General features: G+C 38.9%; 1 protein-coding gene across 6 annotated transcripts in view; it reads right to left on the bottom strand.

The window, feature by feature from the left end:
* Positions 1 to 525: 525 nt before the first annotated feature.
* Positions 526 to 25537, bottom strand: part of LOC114148061 (obg-like ATPase 1) — a 57152-nt gene continuing 32140 nt past the window's right edge. For 3 of the 6 annotated variants that reach the window (XM_028022974.1, XM_028022977.1, XM_028022975.1), the window contains 4 exons: positions 11890 to 12030; positions 11237 to 11333; positions 5136 to 5258; positions 526 to 2032 (listed from right to left, as the gene is read on the bottom strand). In XM_028022974.1, coding sequence (XP_027878775.1) covers positions 1802 to 2032; positions 5136 to 5258; positions 11237 to 11333; positions 11890 to 12030 — 592 coding nt within the window. In that variant the 3' untranslated portion in view covers positions 526 to 1801. Of the gene's footprint in view, positions 2037 to 5135; positions 5259 to 11236; positions 11334 to 11889; positions 12031 to 25537 lie in introns of all 6 variants that reach the window. The other 3 variants (XM_028022979.1, XM_028022976.1, XM_028022978.1) reach the window with 1 other exon arrangement.

The following is a 25537-nucleotide window of genomic DNA, read 5'->3' on the forward strand; positions in this document are numbered from 1 at the left end:
TTTGGTTTTACTTTATTGGGAATAGCATTACAACTGGGTTCTACCTCACTTACAAACAATTATGTGCAGGGTGCATTTTTTTTTGTATTGTAAGATATTTGATCCCCTTGAAGTTTCAAAACAGCCTTAAATGGTTTTTTGGAAAGCTGCCACAAAACTCCGCCCAAAAAATTATGCCCTGCTGGCCTTGGAGCTCAAACTATGAGTGACTTAGTTTTCGTATCCTTTGGGCCAGCTCTGGTTTCAGGGAAAAGATAGAGCGCACACATTCAGTGAAAGGTTAGTTCAATCTGTTTGGAAATACTAATTCAAAATGACCACTTCCTTTTGGCAAAAAGCACCTGCATCCTCCATGTGCCCTTCCAAAATCAGCATCACTTAACAGACTTAATTATAATTGTCCCCTCTACACTACAGTCAATGTCAGCTGTGTCTTTTAGTTCTCTAATCAGTGGTCGGCAGGACCGCTATCGCCATCCCCATGCAGCTCTCCGCTCAATACAGACATCCCTAAACACACACAGGCTGGTTTTTGTCAAATGTTTTATTGAGTGTAGACATCTGGCCTACTGTAAAACATGCATTATCTGCAGGAGGGGGAGCAGAGCAGGTGGTATTGTCTCCACTGTCAGCTGTGTCAGAGCTGGCACCCGTGATGGAGATTAATGAAGTATCTGGAGAGTAATATGCTCCTTAAAATGCTGCTACAATTTGGAGGGGGCTGGGGGATCCCTGATGCTGATCTTAAATAGAGAGTCTGTCACAGTTTACAGAACCTCTGTTTTGGCTCTCAACATGGGGAACCAAAACTTAAGAAGAGGCACTTCAGTGCCAACAGACAGTTTTAACACCCCTTCGCTTTGGTTCTAAAATAGATTAGGGTTTTTAATTTTCCCCGCACATCTACACACATTACCCAATGAATATTGGAAAAATCAGCCATTAAGATAGATGTAAAAATTAATCAAGTGTTTCTTGCCCATTGCTGAGTATTTGTTCAAAGCATCTTTAGTGAGACTCAAGTCTTTACTGGACTGTCTCTATAAGCTTGGTACACCTGCTTTGAGTATCTATCATTATTATTGGCAGATCCTTTTAAGCTCAGACACGTTTGGATCAATTTTTAAAACCATTTTTAGATCATTTATCTAAGAAGTTCACTTAGATTTAAGTCCAGCTCTGACTGGGCCACTCAAGGACATTCACAGTATGGTCTGAAACCATTCCTTTGTTATCTTGGCAGTGTCCGTTGGTGGATTCTTGTGTTGGCAGATGAATCGTTGACAAAGTCTGAGCTTCAGGACTTTCTGGAGAAGGCTTTCTTGAAGAACCTCTGTGTATTTGTCTCCCAGTTACTGCTGCCGAAAAAAGTTCCCCCATTTATCAGTTTGTTCAGGCAGCCAGATCTTCAAACAGCATTTTTCTTTATGTACAGTGGTGATGAAATGTCTTCATTTCCTTCTCCAGATTTGTGCCTTGCTTGGTTTCTGCTCCAATATCCACTGTCATCTGTGAGAGCTCTTACAGACAAATGGGTTACTTTTCAAATTCTGTTCAGTCGACTGAATTTTACCACAGGCTTGTCAAGTTGAAGAAACATCTCAAACAAAATCAGTGGAAATTAGATGCAGATCTCCATTTTGACTGTGACTTCAAAGGGTGTGAATCCTTACTTTCCTATTAAGCTTAAATATGACAATTTTTAGAAAATGTACAAAAATGTCTGACAATGTATTTTATTTGTCTTAACAGGGCATTCTGAGTAGATTTATTTAAAAAGAAAACTTTACACACACCATTTTCAGAATAAGTTTAAGGACACGTGGAAAAAGTGAAGGGGTGTGAATACTTTCTGGTGGCACTGCATGTACGGGGCCCAAAAGGAAATCAAGCATAAAATCAGTTGTGTAAACAATAATAATATTCTTCCTAAGTCACTTTTTCTTTGGTGCATTCGGTGCGTTGAATTTGAAAAAAATGATGTCTCCATCCTCAACCGTGTAGTTTCTTCCCTGCTGTCTGTATTTCCCAGCTGCCTGAAAGAAATTCAAAGAAAGATTAAATAAGATAACAACAAGCACAGCTACTGTAAGTCTATTACACTGACTACATTAACTATTTAGCCTAATACATGATGCATTGTGGTATTAAACTGTGTTTGCCAGAGGTGCTTCCAGAAAGCTTTTAAAGCGGTGAAGAGGCACACCAAAAAACATTTTAAAAAATCACAATCAACACACAGTGGAAAACAAAAAAGTACATGGGCATTAAAAAAATGATCGAACAAATAACAAATAAATGACTGTCTGGCCAGGGAGAGGACAGTTGGGTGGGCAGGAAAAATTTGTAGGGGTGGCCATTGCCCCCAAGCACACCCCTGGGTAGCGCCACTGTCATTCATGTATATCAAACATGCAAACACACACCCCCACTGAATCACACACACAGAAATGCATGCATGTTTTGCGCGTGGGGGTGCCTGAATTCCCACTGAGCGAGTAATCCTCTCGTCTGCCCATTTGAGCTTCATGTGCACAGGCACAAAATGTTAATAAGTCTTTGATTACAGCGATGTGAAACTTCTCAAGGAAACTAAATAAGTTCTAACATTTCTTTTGTGTACTGTAAGTGTTTGTTCTCCTTCCCTGCAAACTCAAAAATAATTGACTTGAAGTGCTAACACAGACAGGTTTATCCATTCTGGTTCTGCACGGTGCACAATTAATTAGAGGAATCAATGTCCCTTTAAAAGGCTCAGGAGACCATTTAATCCAAGCTCAATACCACCAGAAACACAGGATGGAGAGGCAGACAGGAAAAAAAAAAAAATCAATGGCTATTTGTGATTCCTGAGTATGTATTAAACCCGACACATCTAACTGGTTCATTTGCACTTGAAAGCAGCCATCTGGAGCGGCAAGCTTGGCTTAAGCAGATATGATTACTAATAATGTGATATCCCTGTACTCTGGCGCTATTCATGCAGCCTATTCCCACAACTGGCATTAAATAGCATGGACCTTAATGCCGCAGTCAGAGACGCTCCATGTTCTTCTGAGGCTCAAAAAGGGATTAAAGTGAGAGCAAGCAGTGAGGACCTGACACTCAGATCTCAACCCTGGATAACAATGGTGAAACCCCCCCAGAGACCAACACGATTCACTCTCAGTTAGCAGCTTATTGGGGGTGTGGACAATACACTGCCACTGCATTAAATACAAAAAAAAATTATTTAAAAAAAGAGGGCTTGAATACTAAAGAGGTTTAAAATGTTTTTTAGTGCTCCCTTCCTCACTGGTCTCCACGGGCCTTTTGTGCCACCATAATTACATTAGCTGAGTCTGTAAGTGGGCGCAAGGATTCGATGCTGCTGATAAAGAGATCACGCCAGCGTGGCTTACGGCTGCGGATGACGAGGTTTATGCTGAGCAAAGTTAGTCACTTCTGCTTTCATTTAATGAAGCCACAATTTAACGGAGGTTTGTTTAATCAGAAAAAAAAGAAAAAAAAAACATTCTGCTGCATTAATGTGTTAATTTCATATTCTATACTTTCAGCTTGCAGATTAGAAATTCATGCTCAACCTAAACATTAGAAACATTTGTAATTTTGTTTTGAAGAAATTGAATTTAATTTAAAAAATCCCATGTCTTGTAAAATGATTACTAACCCTATTAAGACTTAATTACACCACAACCAGGATCTTCATTGTATTTAGCCAGGATTTTATGTATCAGTGGAAGAAAAGAGGATTTTTAATGTTTATACCCAATAAAGGAATAAAACGTGTATTTAATTCCCTGTTTTTGTATTTAATCTCGATTTTCTTTACTCCTTAAGAAAATCCAGGGCTACCAACTGCCTTCACCGGATTAATAAATAAAGACATTTAAGCTGCATTTAAATCCCGATTATCTACGATGGCCTCAGAAGTTTGTTAGAGAAGAATACAGATCAAACATAATTTTATTCTTGGTTATGTATGCACATGTTTTCTCTCTCCTCTGATTGCTTGTTTTTTTGTTTTTAAAAACATGTTTGAAATAAATAAATCAAAAAGGTCACAGCAGACAGGTCAAGAATAAAGTTGTGGACAAGTTTAAAGCAGGGTTAGTTTATAATTCCCAGCTTGGCATCACTGCAAACCTGTCTAAACATCCGTAGTTTGGCCCAAACCATAGAAAACATTACAGAAATCTGGCCAGATGAAACTGAAACTGAACCGCTTAATGCGTTTACATTTGAAAACGAACCCTACACCTCGACTCTGTACACATTATTCTCATGGTGAAACATGGTAGAATGATTCAGCTCAAAGCAAATTCAAGCGTTAGAATGGTCTAGTTAAAACCCAGACCTAAATCTAATTGAGAGTTTGAGACTTAAAAGCTGATTTTCAGGTGGTCGCATTGAATTTTGCTTAGTGCTGTGAGAGACACCAGATTTTAATAAAAAAAAAACAATTACCAGATGCAACGTCCTTCCACACCACAAGTATGCACTGGTCTATCAAATGAAATCCCAGTTTATTTTGTTGGTTATTGTGGTTGAAATGTGACAAAAAAAATGTAATAATTCAGTAGGTGTGAAAATTTAGTAATGCACTGTATCTTATTGCATTTAATAAGGCTGCACACAAACAGCTAAAAGGTCAAAACAAAGGCAGTTAGACATAACTAAGACATGCAAGTCATATTCTGCGCTACCCGTCCATGAAGCAGTCCTTATTTGAGGAATTTTACACTTTATTTAACTTGCCACTTTATATCACTGTCACATGCCTACAGTTGGGGACTTGGCGCGGGAGAGCTCTAACGGCACACCGTACAGATCTGATAAACGCCTGGCGAGCTGAAGAAGTGCTTCCTCTGAGCATCTGTGCCAAGTCAAAAGCAAGAGCTGCCATCAGCCAGTTAGAACACATTGTGATAAAGATATGCACAGCTGGAGCACAATGGCAGTGTTTAGACCCAGAATCAGCTGGCTTGTCACTGGTGGTGCCTGAGTGTGTGCAGTAATTTCTTCCCCCGAGTAAAGGTGAAGAGGAGTTTTCAGTCGGAGCTGCGTGGCGACTGTCAGCTCCACTGATCACAGGAGACTTTCCCCTCATCTCCTCCGGCACACTAACTGCTCACCTTGACAGCGCTCTCACTGCCTTCTTCTTTAAAATCCTGGAATTTCATTACTTCTGCCATAATGAAGCCCCTCTCGAAGTCCGTGTGGATCTTCCCCGCAGCCTGTGGAGCCTTAGTTCCTTTCTGTCACAGAAGAAGAAGGGGAGAGGACAAATGAATTGTTTTGGAGAAGATGGATTACAGCATGCGAGCGACATGGTGTTTGATAGGGTGATAGCAGCGCAATGACTCCAGGGGTGTTTTTCAGTCGCTGGGTATTCTTGCCTGTCCAGATTTCTGGATAACTTTCCACTCGACTGTGGCCTGCTAGGGCAGCCTGGACACCGATAAGAACCTGGCGCTGCTATCAATGCCTTCTGACTCTCATTCCTTAGCTGTATTGATTTCTCTCCAAGCAATCTTGTCTCATTGTGGGTCGCTGCTCAGCTCTCTGGTCATGACAGCAATGGGACTCAGTGTTGCAGTGAGAGGCTAAGGTGGTGTAGACCTTACTCTATCAGGTCAGACTATTGTGACACACCAGCGTTTGGAAATTCAAATTCACGTTTAGCCTTGAAAGATATCACAGCATGTTAGATAGGTTTCTACGAACTGCTGTTTGACTTCAGAAATCTTCAAATATCCTGTACTTGAGGGTGTCTGGTAGACTCGGTTTGATTGGGGACCAAAATGGCGACATATGTTACATTTTCAGCTGGTGGAGTTTGCTTTCACACTGCACTGTGTCAAGTCAACCAGACACATTGATAAACCTATCCACCGCCTCGCCTATGGTGGCGGTGCACCAAGAACCACTAAAGGAAATGACAGAAAGATCTCAGAAGAATAAATGAGCACAGCTTCCTTTTCCACAAAATATAAACAAAAACGGAGTGGCATCAAATTTTAGTGATTGCAGGATTTCTCTTTTGATTTTGTTAAAAGACAAAAGCCATTTCTCCAACTAGCGCTATACTCTTGTATTTATTTTGGTCGTATTTACCCAGAATGCCCTACACTATAGTCTGCGTCCTGCTTTTGGAGAGCTCTCTGGTCTGCTTGGCATTCACATGAACCTTCAAAGCACTTCAGAATTCACTTCAATAAAATCAAGGCCTAGGTTTTAGGTTTTCCAGACCTTGATTTCTTTGCTCTAAATCAGAGTTTGATTGTACATTTACACCTCCCCAAACAAACTAAACTTTCTAGGCAAACAAGCCAGAGTTTCAGGGCTGAAAATAACAATATTCACAGGGAGGCTTTTGGGACCATATGGATGGATTAAAGTGTCAGTGTCTCTTTGAGTGCATACCTGTATTAGTATTGTCAGTGGACTCGCTTGATTTTATTATTATTATTATTATTATTATTATTATTATTATTATTATTATTATCTTCTTGTATGTTGTTTTTAACTTTCTTGTACAAGCACTTTGAATTGTCTTTGGCTGAAAGGTGCTATATAAATAAAGTTGCCTTGCCTTGCTGTGTGGTTCTGCAGATTAGTTTACCACAAATCTGCTGCAAACTAAGTTAAGCTAAAACTGTTGCTTTAGTTACAGTTTTAAAAAGTCAAGATGTGGGATGTTCTCTTTTGTAGTGGGTATGGGTATGATGGGCAATATTCATCATCATTAACATAAATGTAACCTAAAACCTACTATATGTTCAGAAGAGGCTGTTTATGTGTGTTCCTGCTCTGGTGTCCAATGGCTCCTCATTTTAGACTCAGAACCAAATGAAGCACTTGGAGGAAAATCACAGAGTGAACCTCTGGTCAAACGTCTTTCTGGGAAGTACACAACAAACTGTAGGAGGACTTCATGTGGAGTACGACTCGAAACAATCTGGTCCAGTTTCTTGCTTGGATGGATGCTTGGTTCTGAGGTTCTCATACATAAAAACTAATTTATGATTTGGTTCACAATTATTCCATATTATTCATAATTTTCTTGGTTGAGGCAGTGAAGGTTATGATAATTATTTCCCATGATTTTGGATGCCATGTAGCAAGATGCTATGTTTTACTTTCTGGTAGTTGTTATGATGTGTAACTGTGGCAACAAGCACCTCAAAAGCTCAAATAATACCTGAACCACAACCCCATATCCCAGAGGAGTTGAAAAGGAAGCTTCATGGAAATTTAAAGAGGAAAGGCAAAAGCAAATGAGGTGGATTAGAGAGTGCTTTTCAAAAACTGATGTCAGCCAGGACATGTTACTGGGAAATATTGTCTCTGCTGCCCAAATATAGAGCTGTCAGCATGTTATGACAGCCATGAGATGGTCATAACATGACAACAGTTTCTACTGTCAGAGGTATCTTCAGATTTGTTGCAAGACTGACTGACTCATCATCATCTACAATGATTTAAAATACTTGGAGGATAAGAGTTACAATAAAATGTTGTTTTCCTTTGGGATAAATAAAATATTTTTGAATGATGTAAATTGAACAAACATTTTGAAATGACCAGGCAGGTATCTGTCTCAGATTTGATAGAGGATATGTGGATAAAGATCCAGATTAGGGTCAAGACTTGGAGCCCATTATCAAAGATAAATAGACAGAGAAAATAAGGGATTTTTTTTTTATTTTTAGAATTGATACCCGTGTTTTATTGTCTAGCTACAATCACAATCTTAACTATCAGGACATAATCTTTAGAAAATGTGGGCTTTATCACATCATACAACCTATGAGTAAAAGGGAGCCTTAAAGTTACTCAATTAAAATTCCTCTGTGGCACCAGACAATTTCACAGATGTGCAACTTTATGCAAATACTTTTTTGTTTGTAGCAAAAACAAACTGTTTACTTAGCGCTGTTCTGCACCTTCAAGGTGTTTTTCATGTTCATTTATTCAGTTCTCAGGATAACACAGTCACATATTTCTCAATTTCGGACATTTCGTATTTAATTTTATGATAATTAATTATAGATTATTTTAATAAAAAATAAATTAAATTGCTAACTTCAGAAACAGTAGCATAACAATTTGATGGTCATAAAGGCAAATTATTTTTGAGAAACCAGAATATTATTTTGACAGGGTAATTCTGACTAAATAACTTCAGCTAGTTGGCTGAGAGAGTAAAAGAGCAGAAACTCTCCTAAGCTAAAAACTAAGAAACAAAAGGTCGCTTCATGCGTCAGAGCCCATTTCGAGACATTTTTTGTATAGGTTGAATTGTTTTGTAAAAATCCTCTGAACCACTTTAAGATAAAAGTGCTGAATGATGAAATGCGCAATTTGTATGCACAGAAATGATGTGCGGAAATGACAAATGAGGCAAATAAGTGACGTGGCCACCGTGCATCATCGTGACTCCTGTCTGTCGAGCCGCGCCACAGCGCCGTGCTCAGGGGTTGTTGAGCTGTTTTAATTATGTATATAATCAGGTTGGGGTCAACATATTTCATGCCACAAGACTGATGCGTATTTAATGACTCTAATACATTACCATCTATTTGCAATCTCACTGACAGAGTACTTGTGTGTTTAACTACCATTAATCAGCATCAAGGTTTGTCTATGTGGAGAAAAAAAATAGATTAAGGGTTTGAATTTTTTTTTTTTCATCTGGTGCTTTACAGGAGAGCCACATTGTCCTAGTTAAGAGCTATGCAGAGCAGGCTGATAGATAATGGTCACCTCCAGGCTGCCTAATAAAGCATGTTAAAGAACTTAGGAACATGACATTACTGAGCGTAGTTTTTACAATGCAAGATGTATTGGCTTAATGTAGTTACTCACTGATGCTTACCTGACTAACTGCCCCTCACACACAAATCGAGGCTGGCTGTAATCACTTACACAGAGGAGACACAAGCCTGTTTTTTAAGGATACCTTTGAAGCATTCAGGTGCTTTTATTGTAAATAGCAAGGACATCAGTCATCATGATATAAATCCGGTGATGTCATCCGACTGAGACATAACAAGTTCTTCGTGAGAAAACAGGAAGTGAGCTCACTTTCACCCCAGGCCTGTGCACAGTTTTAGATTCTTCAGTAAATAACATCCATAAGAGAGAAAGCATCCTGAGACGAGACGGAAAGACTGACCTGTTCAACCAGAGGAATTTAATGAAACATGGAAAACAGTTTGCTGTGTTTTTTTATAAGCAGACTGTTCAAATTCAAAATCTAATGAAACACAAACTATTAAAAGGATCCCGTAGTAAATTATTTTAAAGGATTTTGTACTCCAAGCTGTTCAGAGGGATTTAATTTGATTTACTCTAAACTTTATTTTCAAAATCAAAACCTTAACATAAACTGAACTAAACAATATTTATGGATTCATGGGGTTTGTAGCATCTTAGTAAATTGGTTGTTTGTAAATTTTAAATGATGAGAATGAGCCACTGTTCTGGATCTGCTTTGTTGAAATCTGAAGAATCACTATTCACTTTTTAAGACTTGAAAGTCCCACATTTTTCCTTATTTTGGAGAAAATTACTGACAAATGCACTGCCAAAATATTCAAAGAACTTCATCTTTCACATTTTGTCGTGTCGCAACCAGAAACTTCCAAGTATTCTGTTGGGATTTTGACATTGAAAGAAAAATGAAATAGTAAAAATCTGATTAAGTCAAGTATTTTGCCTTTGTATTTTACCACTAAGTAAAATACTGCATAACTAAATGCCTTCATAAATAACAAGAGCTTATCTTTAAAGCCAGTTTTGGGGGATGTAGAGAGCATAAAAGACAGTTCTCTGGCACTCAGTTGAGAAAAACTAACAGTGCATCAACGTGAACACACAATCTCTCCAGTGAAACACGGTGGTGGCAGCTTTATTCTGAGGAGGTGCTTATCTTCAGCAGGGACAGGGAAGCAGGACAGGGCTGATTGGAAGGTGGATGAAGAAAAATATTGGGGAACCCTGAAGAAATAATGTTAGAGGCAGCAAAAGACTTGAGATCGGTCCCAAGGTTCACCTCATGCACCAATTATGCACTACGTTGCTTCTGTCTATCTATGAAATCTCAATAAAATTCAATTCATTGATTCATTGAGGTTTGTGGTTGTAGCTCAACATTTTTATTGTAAAATTTCAAGAGATGTTTTTTTTTAATATTTCATAAAACAGTTTTTTCTTGTTCTTTAGTCTGTTTTCACAGGGATTTTAAGTGGCACTTTGCTTCATGGTTACTATAGTGATGAAAGGTTATTAATGGCCTGAGACAGGGAAAAAGTGCAAATGTATGAAACAGTTTCTTTAAACTTGTAGTTGAAAATGTGAATAAACAACACAAACATTGCTCAAGTTTAAAATTAAAATTCAATAAGGACTTTGTAATCTACAAATACTAAAACAAGGAATTTGCTGTGAGCCATTTGGAGATAGTAAAAATGGCAGCATAAGAAAAACTGAAATTCAGAAAACAAACCTCTTCTGATCTTCTTGTGACAATTTCTTTGTGGAATAATGCAAGAAATATTTCAGTGTGCATTCTTCCTAAATGGATTAAATGCATTCTGCACTGCAAAATCGTGATTCAAAACAGCTTGAATAATATATGACACATAATCCATTTTGTTTTCTATTTAAATTTTAAAATACGACCTTTTTAAATCTGCACTTCCATCCACTTAAAGAAAAAAAAAAGAGAAAGAAAACGCACAATACCAACATGCAAAGCCGACATCTGTATTGATGTAAATCCTATGATCCCATTGCACGGAGCTCTTGGTGGGCAGGGCTCTGTAAACTGAGACACACATGGAGGAGGAGCCCCCAGCAAGGCCCACAAACAGTCGGATGAAAAGCGACATCAATTTTGGCACAGACACCCTCCGTCACACAGATTAGGCAGGCACAATGGACGGCCTCCTTATCTCCAGCGGCAGGAGGAGGGCAGGCAGATCTGCACAGGATGGAAACATTCTCACGGACGTAATGGGCAAAATCAATTGTTGTCCTCCTCAATCAATGTAGGCCCCCACTTTCACCGTTCAGCAGCTCACCAGTAATTGAAGTTATCCTCAGCCTGTAATGACTAGCTAAAGCACGACCATGACAAAGTTGGAAGTGTGTGATATCAGCGAAGGTGCCAGCAGGGTGGAACGTAGGATGCGGTGTGTGTTCACGCGACGCTGCGGCCGGCTCTCACCCGGATGGTCCAGGCACGGACCTCGTCTGGGCCAGTGGTGAAGAAGTACTCCAGCTGCAGGGCTGCATAGCCCGCCTTGATGATCTTGCTCAGGGCACTGGTGGGGAGAAATTTCAGCATGAATCAAAGGGTCTGAATCGTTTTGTTATACTTCGCTGACGCCTGGGAAAAGTTCCCTTCAGCAGCAAGGCGCCGTTTATTCCAATACAAACTCATTAAGTGAGCAAGATGGGTCACTTCATTTCACATGAGACGTTCAACTCTCCAATGGTTTGCATGATTAATTAGAATGCTTGTAGTCCCATTTAACATTTTTAAGAATTCAACTCGACGCCTCGGTCTTTGCTGAGAAAAAAAAAAAGAAAAAAAAAAAGTCTCTGCTGTCACAATTTTTCTCTCCATAGAGGTTTTCAGATGAGAACAATAAACCCAAAATGCACCAAGTTATAATTATACCTACAGATGACAGATGACAGTTAAAAACTTAATTTGGAGGAAAACCCTTTGACTGAGTTGTTCAGTAAGAAGAGGGATCCTTTGCTTTATAATGGTAATTACTCTGCCATTTATTATTCTATCAGCACATGCAATTAAAGGAGTGCATGGAGGACACAGCTGATAATAAAGTGTGAGGAGACTGAATGCTAATTAACCTCTGCGTCTTGTGCTCTTTGCAGCACTTCTGTCTCTCCTCTTCGCTCATGTCCTGCAGTCGACTCTCCAGGTTGCCGCTGAAGGGGATGACCAAGGCTCCGGGGTCGTGACTGTCCACCCACTCCTTGATTTTCACCAACCTGATGGAGAAACAGCAAACCAAAGAAGATTTGATTGAGAAGGGGGTATTTGTTGTGGCCTTGGAAATCCATATTCATGAGAGCAGCAGAGAATATGAATATCTTTTTTAGGAGAGTTTAAAATGGATTCGTTTGAATGGAGACAGTGACTTAAACGAAGCAGTAAGATTTTTTTAAAGGCCTATGGTTAGCATACCAGAAGTGAATAAACTTATTATTAGTGTTCATATTAACTAATACATTTTGTACAAAAAAAAATGCTTTAAAATTTATTTGATAAATTTTCTGTACCTGTAGATATAAAATGGCATGTAATATTGGCTTTGTTACATGCCCCTATTTCTTAGATCTACACCTGGATTTTTTTGTCAGCATTACTGAATCATTGCTACAAGGTTGTAATTTATACTTAAGCTCAAAAATTTATCTTATGGGGAAGTGAAAAATATTCGCTATTCACTTCTAAATATTTCTGATTCATACAGAGAACTAAAAAATGTCTTCATTTGGTTTTAAAACATATTGATTCTGAAACAATAAATTAGTTTTAATAACATTGGGAACAACTCACAATGAAAAAAAAAAACTTAACCTTTAATTTTAATAAATTTAGTATTAGATTTTTTTCCATTATCCTTTTTCTGCTTGTAAATAAGGTGTTTTGTATTTTTTTTCCTAAAAAAGAAAATAGTTAATTAGTTTTCTATGACTAGCTGACCTGTACCATAATGGTGCATATATGCAAATATAGGCTGGGCTTTAGTCAATCTTGGCTGGAAGTACAGGTGCATCACAATAAATTACTAAACCATAAAAAAGTGAATTTATTTTAGTAATTCGATTTAAAAAAAGGTGAAACTCATACATATTTATGTAATATTTGTGTTCATGTTATGCTTACAGTACGACACAAACATCGGTCTCATACAAAATTAAAACTGTCCATAAGATCAATAGAAAGACACTGAAAAATGTTGTTTTGCCCTTTTCATGATCTATAAAATCACAGGGAACTTAATGTTTTCCTTAGATTACGTTTTCTAATGCAATACTTGGACACAACTCTGTCTTCCTGATGATTATGTAGGCCATACCGAGGACAAATATTTAAAAAGAAATTATGGTATATTATAATTTTCTGAATAACTGAATTTGGGGTTTTTCTTAGAAATAATTGTAAGCAAAAAAATAAGCAAGAGAAAAATAATATTGAATTATTTTGCCATTTAACAAATCTATCTGAATTTCACTCTGAGTTGAAATAATAAAATAAATTGCCTAAGTGGGAATTCTTGCTCAGTATTGTGACTATGGATTTTGTGCATAGGGAACACGCAGCAGGTAATGTAGCAAACCTAAACTATTTATTTGCTCTTTGAAAGTTTTAAATCTCCTTAAACTACTGGCACAGCTTGTAAACATGTTTCTTAAAATAGGGATAATTACAGTTTTATCATTTATCACTAATGGTAATGTTGTCCGAGTTGCCAAGAGAAGACGCTCAAGTGTCACATCGTTCCCAGGTCCCATCTCCAAATTTGGAGTCAAAACTGAAAGCACCATAAATGTGACCTAATAAAGAGACAATCTACATTCACACTGCAGACACAAAGGATCTCAGTCTGTGCATTCATGTTGTCTTACATCAGTTCTCTGTGACGTGTGTCCCATTTCATTGCTGAAATGAGACACACATCACAATTTTGTGATCGTAGAAGTGGGGAGCGTTCCCATTGAGTACAAATAATGAACCGAACAAGCATGGCAGGCACCACGTAGATGGAGGTTGTCAGAATTGTGTCTACTACACTCTGGACCTTGTTGCATCGTCATTTCTTTGCCATGTATGATGTCAAAACTTTTTCATTACTTCAGGACCGTCAGAGGTTCACACTGGAATTTGATTCACATTTAATTTATGCAACAACTGTGCAAAATCTCAGCTTTGACTGGACATGCAGTGTGGATGTGGTCTTAGCCACATGTTGTTCTAGTAGATAAATGTATGTTGATCTTAATAAGTCTGGAAATTGCTACAAGAAAACAGTTACTGAACTAAACCTGCTCTTAAAACAGTCAGAGCAATAACTAAACAGCTTAACACAGCTGGAACTGTGACAAGCAAGACTTGGCAAGAAATAAAGTTGATCTTCCTGATATGCACAGAGAAGATGATGGGATGGGAGAAAAAAAAATTGGCAAGCATACATAAGGGGTGCAATTTAATGGTTGAGGGTGCTGTATGCCTATCAGAAAAGCCAATGTAACCAAACAAATGGCAGGTAAAAAAAACTTGAAATTAAGCCAAAAAGGAGTTTAAAAGAAGAACATTTCCACAGATAACATAAAACCCAAACCTTCAGTTGTTTTGCCAATGTTTTATTATGGGGGACATTTAATTTACCTGCTGAGTGTTAAATAAACATTTTGCCTAGAGCCTGGAGAGAAAAGAACAAATAACCACTAAGTATTTCCTTACTTTTAAATGTCTTTGTCACTTCTTTTCTTTTCTTTTTGTCTCCCTCTTCCAGCGGGACACCTGACATTGCAGGACAAAGATATCCTCACACTTAATGGCAACCCTCAGTCAGAACAATACAAGGGGGTTAGGGCAATTATGAGATTAGCTCCACAAGCTCCGAGGCTGGGATTGGACGGATGGCAAAGAGCAGCATTGCACAAATCCATTTTCACACGTCGGCCCCGGATTGATTCTGAGGGGGGCCCTGTCATTATGTGTAATCCTGGTTTCCTGTTTAAGGGCCCCATAAGGAATCAAAGATTGGGAGGAACCCGGAGCGCCTCAATATCAGATCTGTACCAATAACAATGTCCCCGGCGTTATCGGCCGCAGCACCAGATCACCGCTTCTACCTAATGATTATCAATATACGACTTATGACAGGGTAACACACACCAGAACGGCACCATTTGCTTTGACTGAATGCTGTTTAAGTGTCAGTTTGTTTCTCAGTTTACATGCACAGCTATTAAGAGCCATAACCTAATATTTCCCTTTTCTTTCTGCATTTTGAATAAAGGTGGCAACCAGAGTCTCACAGGAAAATAAGAAAAAGCCAAAAAGCCTCAAAACATAGGAGACGGAGGGGAGCTCCATGAGGGGGGAAAAATCCAATCTGAGATAATAACAGCTGTAGTTTGTCACTTTTAGCGACACAGCTGTCTATTTGGTGGCACGTTATTTGCATTCCTCAGGTATTGCGTTCTCTACAGGCGGCTTGAATAATGATTCACAAATCACTCTCTCCACACCAGTCAAGGGCTGTGATCCTTTGAATAGACCATTGTACCTGGGACTGTAATTGGTGAAGACTTTGACAGAGCCGAGCCGAGCCGGCCGGGTAACAAAGAGGCTATTGGTGGAGGGCTGAGGGATGATTTTAATAATGTGAAGCCGAGACGGAGAATGTGAGCCGCAAATGAGCACCGGGGGTCTCTGGGTCCTTGCACTGACTGACATAGGAGCAGACAAACACCTCGCCATGAGGGAACATGAAACACCCCCTTGCCTCAACTCCAGAAACAAAGTGCTGTCAATTAAGAGCTTTGATGCACCGTCAACACGGAGCCCGAAACCAATTCTGTCAGCATCTCCACTATGCCCTGGTCTTACTTTCCTCCATGTATTTATGTGGCTTCCAATTACTTATGTGGATGTTCAAATGTGATGAAATATTTATGTAAACTTTGCTTCAGTTCATCTTTCATGTGTTTTTTGAGCAGATTTACAATCCAATTTCATCCCTTTTAGTTAGATTTGATCAAACCCAACAAAAAATAGATTTGAATAACTAGTTCCCTTAGTAAGATTCACTTTTGAAAGCTTTTACAACTCTGAAGAAAGACTGTTTGAGTGTAAGTGTCTCTTGTCAGTCTCCCATTATGTCCCAATGCAGAGTGCCATCTCTCACTGCTCTGCTAATAGACAGATTCAGCACTTTCTGGTCCTGATATCCCCCTCTGAACAAATGATGCCTGAAATTTTTATTCTCTTTATAATGGAACTTCAATGGCCTTGGCTGCAAATCAAGTGGAAATTTTTGCATATCAAGTGGGAAAAATTAAATGTTAACCACGTTTTAATGTGATTAAGGGTGACAGGGACATTATTTCTGCTAATCATTCAGCAGCATGAACGCTTCAAACAAGGCAAAGGCGCGGGCCATGTTTGCTGCTTTTTACTCACAGTCCACAGAGAAATTGCTATCACTTACAGTTTGATCAAACTTTTCCAGATTGCATAGTTTTTCTTTAAATAAATAAAACAGGTCAACATGAAAACATTGTGTTTATCTTGCAGTGCTTTGCACAAACATTCATACACCTAAAAGCTTTCGCACCTACTTTTTCTGAAAGACCAACAAACTACAGCATATTATTACAAAGGAGAAGAAAATAACTATTTGTTTTCATCTCCCAATAGTCTGATACCCCTAAATATAATCTAGTAATCTTAATAATAAATGGAGCTGTTCTGTGAAGATCTTAAAGGTTTATTGGGAACAAAGAGCATCATGAAGATTGATTCACACAGCAAACATCATGGAGGACTGATGTAACTCTGGAGGAGCTGCAGACATTCACAGCTCAGGTGGAAGGAGAAGTATTAGTTGTGCAATTTATTGTTTAAGAAATAGAGTGGCAAGAAGAACGCTGTTGTTGAAAAAAATACACAAGAAGTCCCATATGCATGCCCAAGTCATGTAGCTGGAACTGCAAACGTGGAAGAAGTAGTACTTGTCAAACATGAAAACCACTATGTGAAAAGCTAACTCTGCACATCTCCACTGTGAAGCGTGGTGGTGGCAGCATCATGCTGAGGGGAGGTTTTCCTTCAGGTGGGACAGAAATGATTCTCAGAGTTAATAGTAAAATGAAGAGAGCTAAGAACAGGATGATGCTGGAAGTAAACCTGTTGCAACCTGCGAAGAACTTGAGACTTTTCATGCAGGACAAAAACAGTCAGAGCTACAGTGGTAAAATCGAATGGTCCAGTCAAAGTCTGGACTACTGTGTTCAGATACAGTGTATCTGATACACTGTGCATGTAATATGACTGACATAACCCACAAAAGCCCTGAGGAAGCTGAATACAAATGCCCGCCACACTTTTGAGATTTTCATCTGTAAGAAAACTAGTTGTAATTTTCTTTAAACTTTTGGCAGTTTGTCACATAAAATCCCCCCAGAACAAACATACATTTGTGGTTGTAATGTGGGAAAAGGTTACAACCACAACATGTAAAAGTTCAAGGGAAACTAATATTTTTGTGAGGCTTTGTCCATCAACACAAACGGCTTTTGATTCAATGCCTGTTTCATTTACAGTTCTCCCGTTTTAAAACATCACATTGCAAATAATGAGGGAAAAAAAAAAACAAAAAACAATTGAACCATCCACAACAGATTGCCTCTGAATAGTGATGTCCCACAGGGGGCCACCCTCTGGAGCTTATTTGTCCTTTTTTGTGTGAGAATCCTGAGGGGGGATAATTCCTGTCTTTCTGTATGCCCGGGGCTTTCCTAGGCTTTGTCCCAGCTTTGATCTGCTTAAACGGCGTGGGAGGGGGAAAACAATGGCCTCCTCTTTTTAAAGCACAGGGACAGCTCTACCTGAGACAATGACCTGCGTCTGGACGCAGGTAGACTTTATTAACGAGACGCACCGCTTAAGCCAGTGGGAGGTGGGTCATCTCCTCCAGTTCGGGTTCTCCTTTCAGATGCAACTGAATGGTGAAAAGCTGAAAGATTAATCTGCTCCACGCCTACAGGTAAAGGCTCCAGCACCTGAAACTGAGCTGTTTCACACATAAACCAAAAGTCCTCTACGTTCTGCTGGTCACAGTTTGGCAAAGATGAGTCATTTAAGATGTTAGGATGCTGCAGCACACGATCCCCTCCTCTTCTTCTTCTGTTTAGGAAGACAGAAATGAGAGATATGAGCTCATGGTGGCTTTTGAGGCTAGGAAGTCAGAATCTCTGTGGGATGCTTTTCATCCTCCCAGTGGTGAGCTCCTGAGCGACAAGAGTGCAGACGCTCTCTACTCCCTGTGGCCATAGCTGCACAGAAAAAAAAATTACACATCAGCCTCTGAGCCACACACACACACACACCCATGCCCCCCCCCACACACACTTTATTCCCAATATTATCAACTTCTTATGGCCTTCAAAGCAATCGCCGACAGGAGGAAACAAAACGCAGTGGACGCACAATGGGAGCAGCTTTAATTAAGAGCATCGTATCGCTAACAAACCATGAGGGTGTGCTGGTAACAAGCTTTTTAAAGTAACTTTATTTTCTTTGATATTTGCACCCATTAAATCTCCCAACTTTAGAAATCTACACACACTGTGAACGCTTAACAAACCAACCGGTCTCAGTTTTCGGTCCTCAAAATGGTTGTCGAGGCGACGGTTTTAGAGCTGGATCAGTGTTTAGGGGTATTTACGAGTGAACAAGGATAAGGAGAAGGCAAACATTATGAATTCAGACCCGAAAGAGTACAATCTGCATCACCAAAATTTTTCTCTATATGGGGTATCCATGCTGTCATTTATGGCGGTTGACTGGGCGAGAGAAAATAAGGGGGCTGGGGGTAGAGAGGGGGGAGTCATCAAGATGTGACAATTGTGACAAGAGCAGGCAAAGTGTAGCGCCGACGAACACCACACAGATTTCTCCATCTCGTCTCCTTTTTTTTTCTTCTTCAGGATGACAGCTTAATGTCTACCACATGCAATATTTATTCTCATCGTGTGTCAGACTGTCTAGCTGTCCCAGGGAGTACAAAGAATGCCACTTATTAGAATAAAAGCCGAAGGAAGGTAATCAAGGACATATGTAGCATCAGCCCATCATGCCCCCCTCCTTACAGTCCAACATCTTATTTTTTTTCCCTCCACCATTCATAACAGTTCAATAATAATCCTGATAATAAGCTTTCAGGAGCTCTATGTGGCAACACTAAATTCATTTATTTGTCTCATTAAGGCGACCGAGGCTGCAGGAGACTCTCTGTGGCAGGCCAGTTTGCTCTTAACTTTATCAGAAAAAAAATCAAATGTGAAGCACCGTGCAACAAAGCAGGAGCAATGGGAATCTATCATTAGGCAAAGTTGACTCTCGCAGACATTTCTTTTGTCTGTAAAATGTCAAAGCTTAGGCTTTACAGGTGAGCAATTCCCAGGGTGCCTTCAAAAGAGTTTCAGGATGCCATCCTGCTGCAACCGGTGTCTAAATGCATTATGAACTGCAGGGGACCCGCTCCGTCTCCCTTAACGTTTGGGTCTGATTAAATGGGAAGGAGTCACATTGTCTGTTGACTTTTTTAATTTTTTTTAACAAACTGATTTCTTTCACAGTCAGAAAAAGCAAATACAGAAATCTGAATGTCACATTTAAGCTCTTACTAAAACAGAGCTGCTTATTAAAAAAAAAAAATCATAAATGTTTCATCATGTAACCTCTCAAAAGCTGTCAGAACTAAAGAACTTACGGATATATTAAATATTCAGGTGATTAATTAATCATTTACAGATTAAACTGTCTGTTGAAAAAATCAAGCTTTATCAGTTTCATATTTCTGACACAGTTGTACCTCTGATGCACCCACTCCAGTGCAGTAGTTGGCGCTGATCCATCTACAGCTGATTTGCCAGCTGCTTCAAAGATGAAGTACTGAGGTTGTTTACACCCTGGAGAATTTGCCATTTTATCACAGAGACATCCAACCATGGAAAAACACACTCATACCTCATGGCAACAGATTAACCTCATCGTCATGTTCTCTACACTCTTTATGAGCCATATAGTGTTGCCCCTTAGGATCTGCCACCCAGGGTGGCAAGCCACAAAACTGTCCATTGAAAAGGATAGATCATTTACAGTGTGCATGAAAATGTTCAGCCTCCCCTCATGTATGTCGTCTTTACTTCCAAAGGCCAAGCTTTTCCTTAAAAACCACTCAAACAAAGATTTGCTTTCTGGTCCTTTCAAGTTTATCTATGTCATTTTTGCTGCTGCTCCTAAAATTCATGCATCAGTTTATATCTATTATGAGATTGAGGAGTTCTAAAATCTCTGCTTAGTTTTTTAAAATTATTTTTGATTGTAATATGTCATATTTTACAGAAGGTTAAATAAAATGTAGAATTTGCAAAATAAGAACGTCTGAAGAAACATACCTTAAAATGTGATTTCAGTTTTTATTCTATCTAAGGGCCTTAACCAAATTACCAACACTGATATAAGAAGTTAAGAATAAAATGAATGGGGAATATATTGGTGAAGGGCTGAAAAATTAGTTCCCTGTCAAGTTGTCTGTTATGCATTGACACAACAATAGTTTATCCCTGGAGCTGTTTCATGTTTGAATGATTTATAAGTCAGTATTAAGAGTCGAGACCATTGCACAGTACATTATGAGACAATTTACTTACAGAGTGAATGTCAAATGACTCAGATTTAGCTAATTCTACAGCATTTAATTAAGCTTTAAGAAGGTTTAGGGGGTTCTCTTTATACTTCCTATTCCAAAATTGCACATCTTATTTTATTTCTTCAGCGCTTCAAAGAACAAATCATGAAATAAATGTGAAAAGGATTTATCTTATGAAAAATATTTCTTTAAATAAATGCGAAAGCAACAAAATACAGACTTAAATCTGTTGTTTTAAACAGATCATCTCTTCTGGCAGGCTGCTGCTGCAGTCAGTGCTTCCTTCACTTTAATTGTTCAAGCTCCTCCTACAGGCCGACCTGAGTATCAGATCCAAGCAAAGCAGAGTTATTACTACATATTTTCACTGTACTGGTGTTTAAGGTTAATTATATTATGCTAACTGCTAGCAAACATAATCCAGTCATTTAGAAAAAGAAAGTGCCTCCATCCTTTGTCTCTACTGCGACTTTAAATCAAAGTCAAATTGTTTTTAATGTCATTTTTTGAAAACATTTTATATTTAAAGATTAGAAAGAGGCTTTGTAAGAAATTAGTTATATTGTATTGACAAGCTATTCAGTGGTGTATAAAAGGGCATTTTTGTGAATTATTTTCAACTATGCAATAGTGTCCAAAGAGTATTTTCACCAGCAGGATGGCAAAGAGCGCTGTTAGGTAATTTGCATTTTTATGTGTGGAAAGATTTTACCTTTCAAATGACTAATAAGTACCTATTAATGAAGCTGTAAACACATTATAATAATTAATAGAAAGTTATAATGCATTATTTAGTGAGTGAGAGAGGTTCAAACGAGCAACTCCCTCACCAAATAGTGAGTCTGCATCAGTGTATGAACAGTATCCCGTAATTGCTTGACAACTGCTTTTTAGAAAAACAGTTTGACCTCATGTATTTCTTCCGTTATTTTTTTCTTTGTTTGTTTTTTGTCACACTTAAATATTTCAGATTATTAAACTAACTTTAATACCAGACAAAGATAACCCGGAGCAATACAGTCTCCTAATCGTGATTGAATTTAATGAAAATAAAAAACAATCTATCCAAGCCAACCTGGCTTTATGTGGAAAAAATTATGCTTGTCCCTCCTTGTTAAATCATGAAATGACTGTGATGAATCACGTTTCTTTACACTCAGTTTCACTTGCCACGGACCAGCCTGCTTGCTGACATACTTAACCAGCCAGAAAGTACTTAAACAGAACTTTTCTAGCGGCACATAATAAATTAAAAAACCAAAACATCATGTTTCAATCCAAAAAAATCAAGATGAGAAATTAAGACGCTGACATTTCTAAAAGTTTTTAAGGCTTTGTCACTCCAGTGAACCACATGGAGACGAGTTATTCAAAAACAGTAAAATATGGATCAGCGGGGAATCTTGGAGTGTCCAATCTATGAAAAATACTCAAAAAGTGAATCAAACACTAATCCAAGAGTTACAAAAGGTTCCCACAACAGCATCTAAAGCACTGCAGACCTTGCCTGCTTCAGTTTAGGTCATTATTCAGGATTCAACAATATGAAAGTACTAGAAAAAAATGGCATCCATGAGAAAGTTCCCATGGAAAAAACCCTGTCGACCAAAAATAACATGAACATCTGACTCAGTTATAGAAAAACACATTGATGATCCTCAAGCCTTTTAGTGAAATGTTCTTTGAACTGCGAGACAAAACATTATGTGAGATTTCATTTCATCTGGAGTAAAACTAACAGCAGTTCAGAAAAATAACATGGTAGTGGTGTGATGACTGGAGCTACTTCACTTTTTGAGAACCTGAAAAATTGTCTGCAGCGATGGAACCATAAATTCTGCTGTTGTGAAAAGGAAGATATCCAGCCATCAGTTCTTGACCTTAAGTTCAAGTGAACTTGGGAGCTGCAGCAAGTTAGGTTCCTGAGTGGCCTAGTCAAAGGCTGGATAAATTGGTAGAGACAGTGTAGCGTGATCTCAAACAGGATGTTCATGCTCAAAGCTCTCAATTGTTGCTGAATTACAGCAATTCGACCAAAATCCCTCCACACTGAGTTCAACCAGTTAGTAGGCTTAGAGGTTAATTACACTTACACATAAGGAAATGTTGCTATATGTTAGATTTCCCCTCTTATGAATAATTTTAAATTCATGTATTTACTGCGGTCATAGATGTCCGTTTTTTTTAATCAATAACATTTAATGTGACTAAAAAGCAAAAAGAATGAAATCATTTGGAGGATTAATGCTTTTCTACAACAGTGTGTCTAAACAATAATCAGATCCTCTCAGTCTGTAGAGTTTGATCCACATATTTCACATGCTGCAGTTTGTTTGTTGTTGGACATTTGCACATTTCTGTAAAGAAATAAAATACCTGCCTATTATTTTTTTCTTGAGTGGCGATTAGTGTCACCATGCTTCTTCATCCTTCTCTTCTGTAACCTGACAGCATGCTGTGTTTAACTCTGGCTGTATTAATATGGTTAAGTCAGGAAATGCTTAAACCGCAGATTTTTTTAAATAAACTTTCTGTTTGGAGTACATCATCAAGCATTTCCAGGTCAAAAAGTTTGAGTACAAGAGAAGTCCTGAGTGATTGGTGTGAAAGTGTGCTTCTGAGTCTTTCACCAAGTTAAATCTAATTAAAATTAAAATTAAATTAAAATAATGAGTCAAGTCCAAGTCATGAGACTGGAGTCCACACCTCTGTCTACTCATTTTCCATCTTTTTAAACATCTTGATTTAAAGATGAATATAATTCAGTCACTAGATGAGTTACACCATGACTGAATAATCATGGGGAAATAAACATAAAAATATTTGTGTTTGATTAAAGAATGACAGAGCGGATGGGAAGCTGTGGTATGTGACTCTTGTGGCTTTGTGGCACAATAAGATTCATATTTAATTCAACACAGACTGAGTGGCAAATACTATTCACAAAATACATTAACACATAAGTTTGGAGCAAAGTAAGAAGTGGTAAACTAAAGAAAGAATTACATATGCTTTTTTCTGCTACACACACATAAAGAGTGGCATGTAGACATTGAGGGAAAAAAACAGAGCTGGACTAACAGAGTTAATAAAAGCTCCTTGTGATGGTACCCTGCAGTTCTTCCACTCACCGGGAGAAACCACTCGGCAGAGGCACTCACAGACAGGTCACGCTTGCTGGTTTCCTTAAAGGTCAACTCATCTACTTAAGAGGCTCCAATTTACTTTAATGCACATTGTCCAAAAGACGAAAAAAATAAAAGCAGAAAGAAAAGGAAATGACAAGAAAGAAAAACATCACAGCATATAGCTGGAATATTCTCAAGCGTGTCCTTTTCTCTCCCAACTACGGCTGCTCTTTGTTCTCAGAGGATGATTGGATAAATATCTGATTTCAAAAGAAATGAGGACTGATAAAAATGTTCGTATGGTTGTAAAATAAACAATGTCTTAGATGATGGGCCAGAGTGCAGCCACCACATCATCAGCAGTGCTCTAATGACCTTCTCTACAAAACAAACTTCACTAAGCGCAGCAGAGAAATAGTCTTCTAGACAGCTTACCAACAGTGGGGGAAAGAGGAGAAGGCCTCTTGACAGAGTCTCTTGTAGATGCCATTCCCTATCACGCAATGCCTCTCAGTCATAAACACATGACAAATACAGCCTTAATCATTTTTTACGAGCGGGGATGTGCAGGGGGCAGCCAAGGCTGGAGGGGAGAAGGGAGCGGTGATCAGCAGGCGGCCCCCTCTGCACAGAGGAGAGGGCTGTGTGGTAAAGTCTCCTCTGGAACATCACTCGGCCAGCGCGCCTTTGATCTCCGCACCGCAATTACACCAGCATCCAAATGAGCGTGGAGTCGCCTCTGAAACAGACTTCAAACATGCGCATGTACGCATTCTCATACACATGAACTGTATAGGATTGGAGCCATGTGCTCCTCTCGATAGTAAATGATGTTCTGTCTCCAGCAGAGAACCTGAGGATGAAAGGAGGCCTTGCTCCTCGTCTGATCCCTCCATTAATGATGGCTTGCTAAAGCTAATACTGTGTATTCTTGTCTAAACAAGGGCAGCTTGGTCTGTGGTTCCCATAGTCCAAACGAGATGATCTAACTTGGTTCTTGCGGCGCAAGTTGTTAAATAGGCAAATGTGTGCACTAAAACATGGTTAAATGGTCAGTGGACGTGACAACATGGGCAAAACCGATGTTTTCTAGGGTATGCTGCTAAAATTGACCCAAATCTCTCTGGGAAGCATGCACTCAAAGACACACTTCAAATGAAAACAGCTCTTGGAGAAAGACGGGAACCTGTGGAATGGCCTGTATGGGCGTCCCAAAAAGTCACCGATAAAATTTGCCTAATTCTACGATCTACCGTCTTTTCCTCGGCACATTGAAGCTGAGATTGCAATTTGTCTTGCTGTTTGCTTTGAATAGTCCTTAACCGTATCATCATCTCAACTGCGGCGGTGGAAAAACACGGGAGCATGGCGACAGCCAAATGGCAGTCTGGCGTCTCTGCAGCAGACTAGCTGCCATTAGGGCTGAGAGCAGCATTTATTGTACAATTAGGGCCAGCGAGATCTACCTGTAATCATCTCCATACAGGTGTGAGCTCCTCTCTGGACAAGGGAAGTGACTCATCACTTGTCAAACATCAACACTTTGATGTCAGCATTGTTCATCGCATAGCCCTCGGGGAAGTGCTACTGTTTGCCTGTTTAAAGCGGTGAAAGATTTATGGCGTTTCACACCTTAAAAAAAAAAACACACACACACACACATGCAAAATAATAATAAAAAAAACAAACTATTTTCGCTCTGATGATGGACGTTCGTCTTGTCATGAATCATTTGATTTATGAGCTCTTCTTCCTCCCTCTTTCTGACAGTTTTACGTTTGTGACAGGAACATTTTAACAAACAGTCATAGATAAACAACTTCTCTCGTTTTACAATGCTGTCAAGCAAAACTCGCAAAATACATTTTTCATCCATTTGTAAACCTGACACAACAAGCCTGGAGGCCTGTTGAAAAG

This window comes from Xiphophorus couchianus, chromosome 7, assembly GCF_001444195.1.
Source record: "Xiphophorus couchianus chromosome 7, X_couchianus-1.0, whole genome shotgun sequence".
In the NCBI taxonomy this organism is placed as follows: Eukaryota; Metazoa; Chordata; class Actinopteri; order Cyprinodontiformes; family Poeciliidae; genus Xiphophorus; species Xiphophorus couchianus.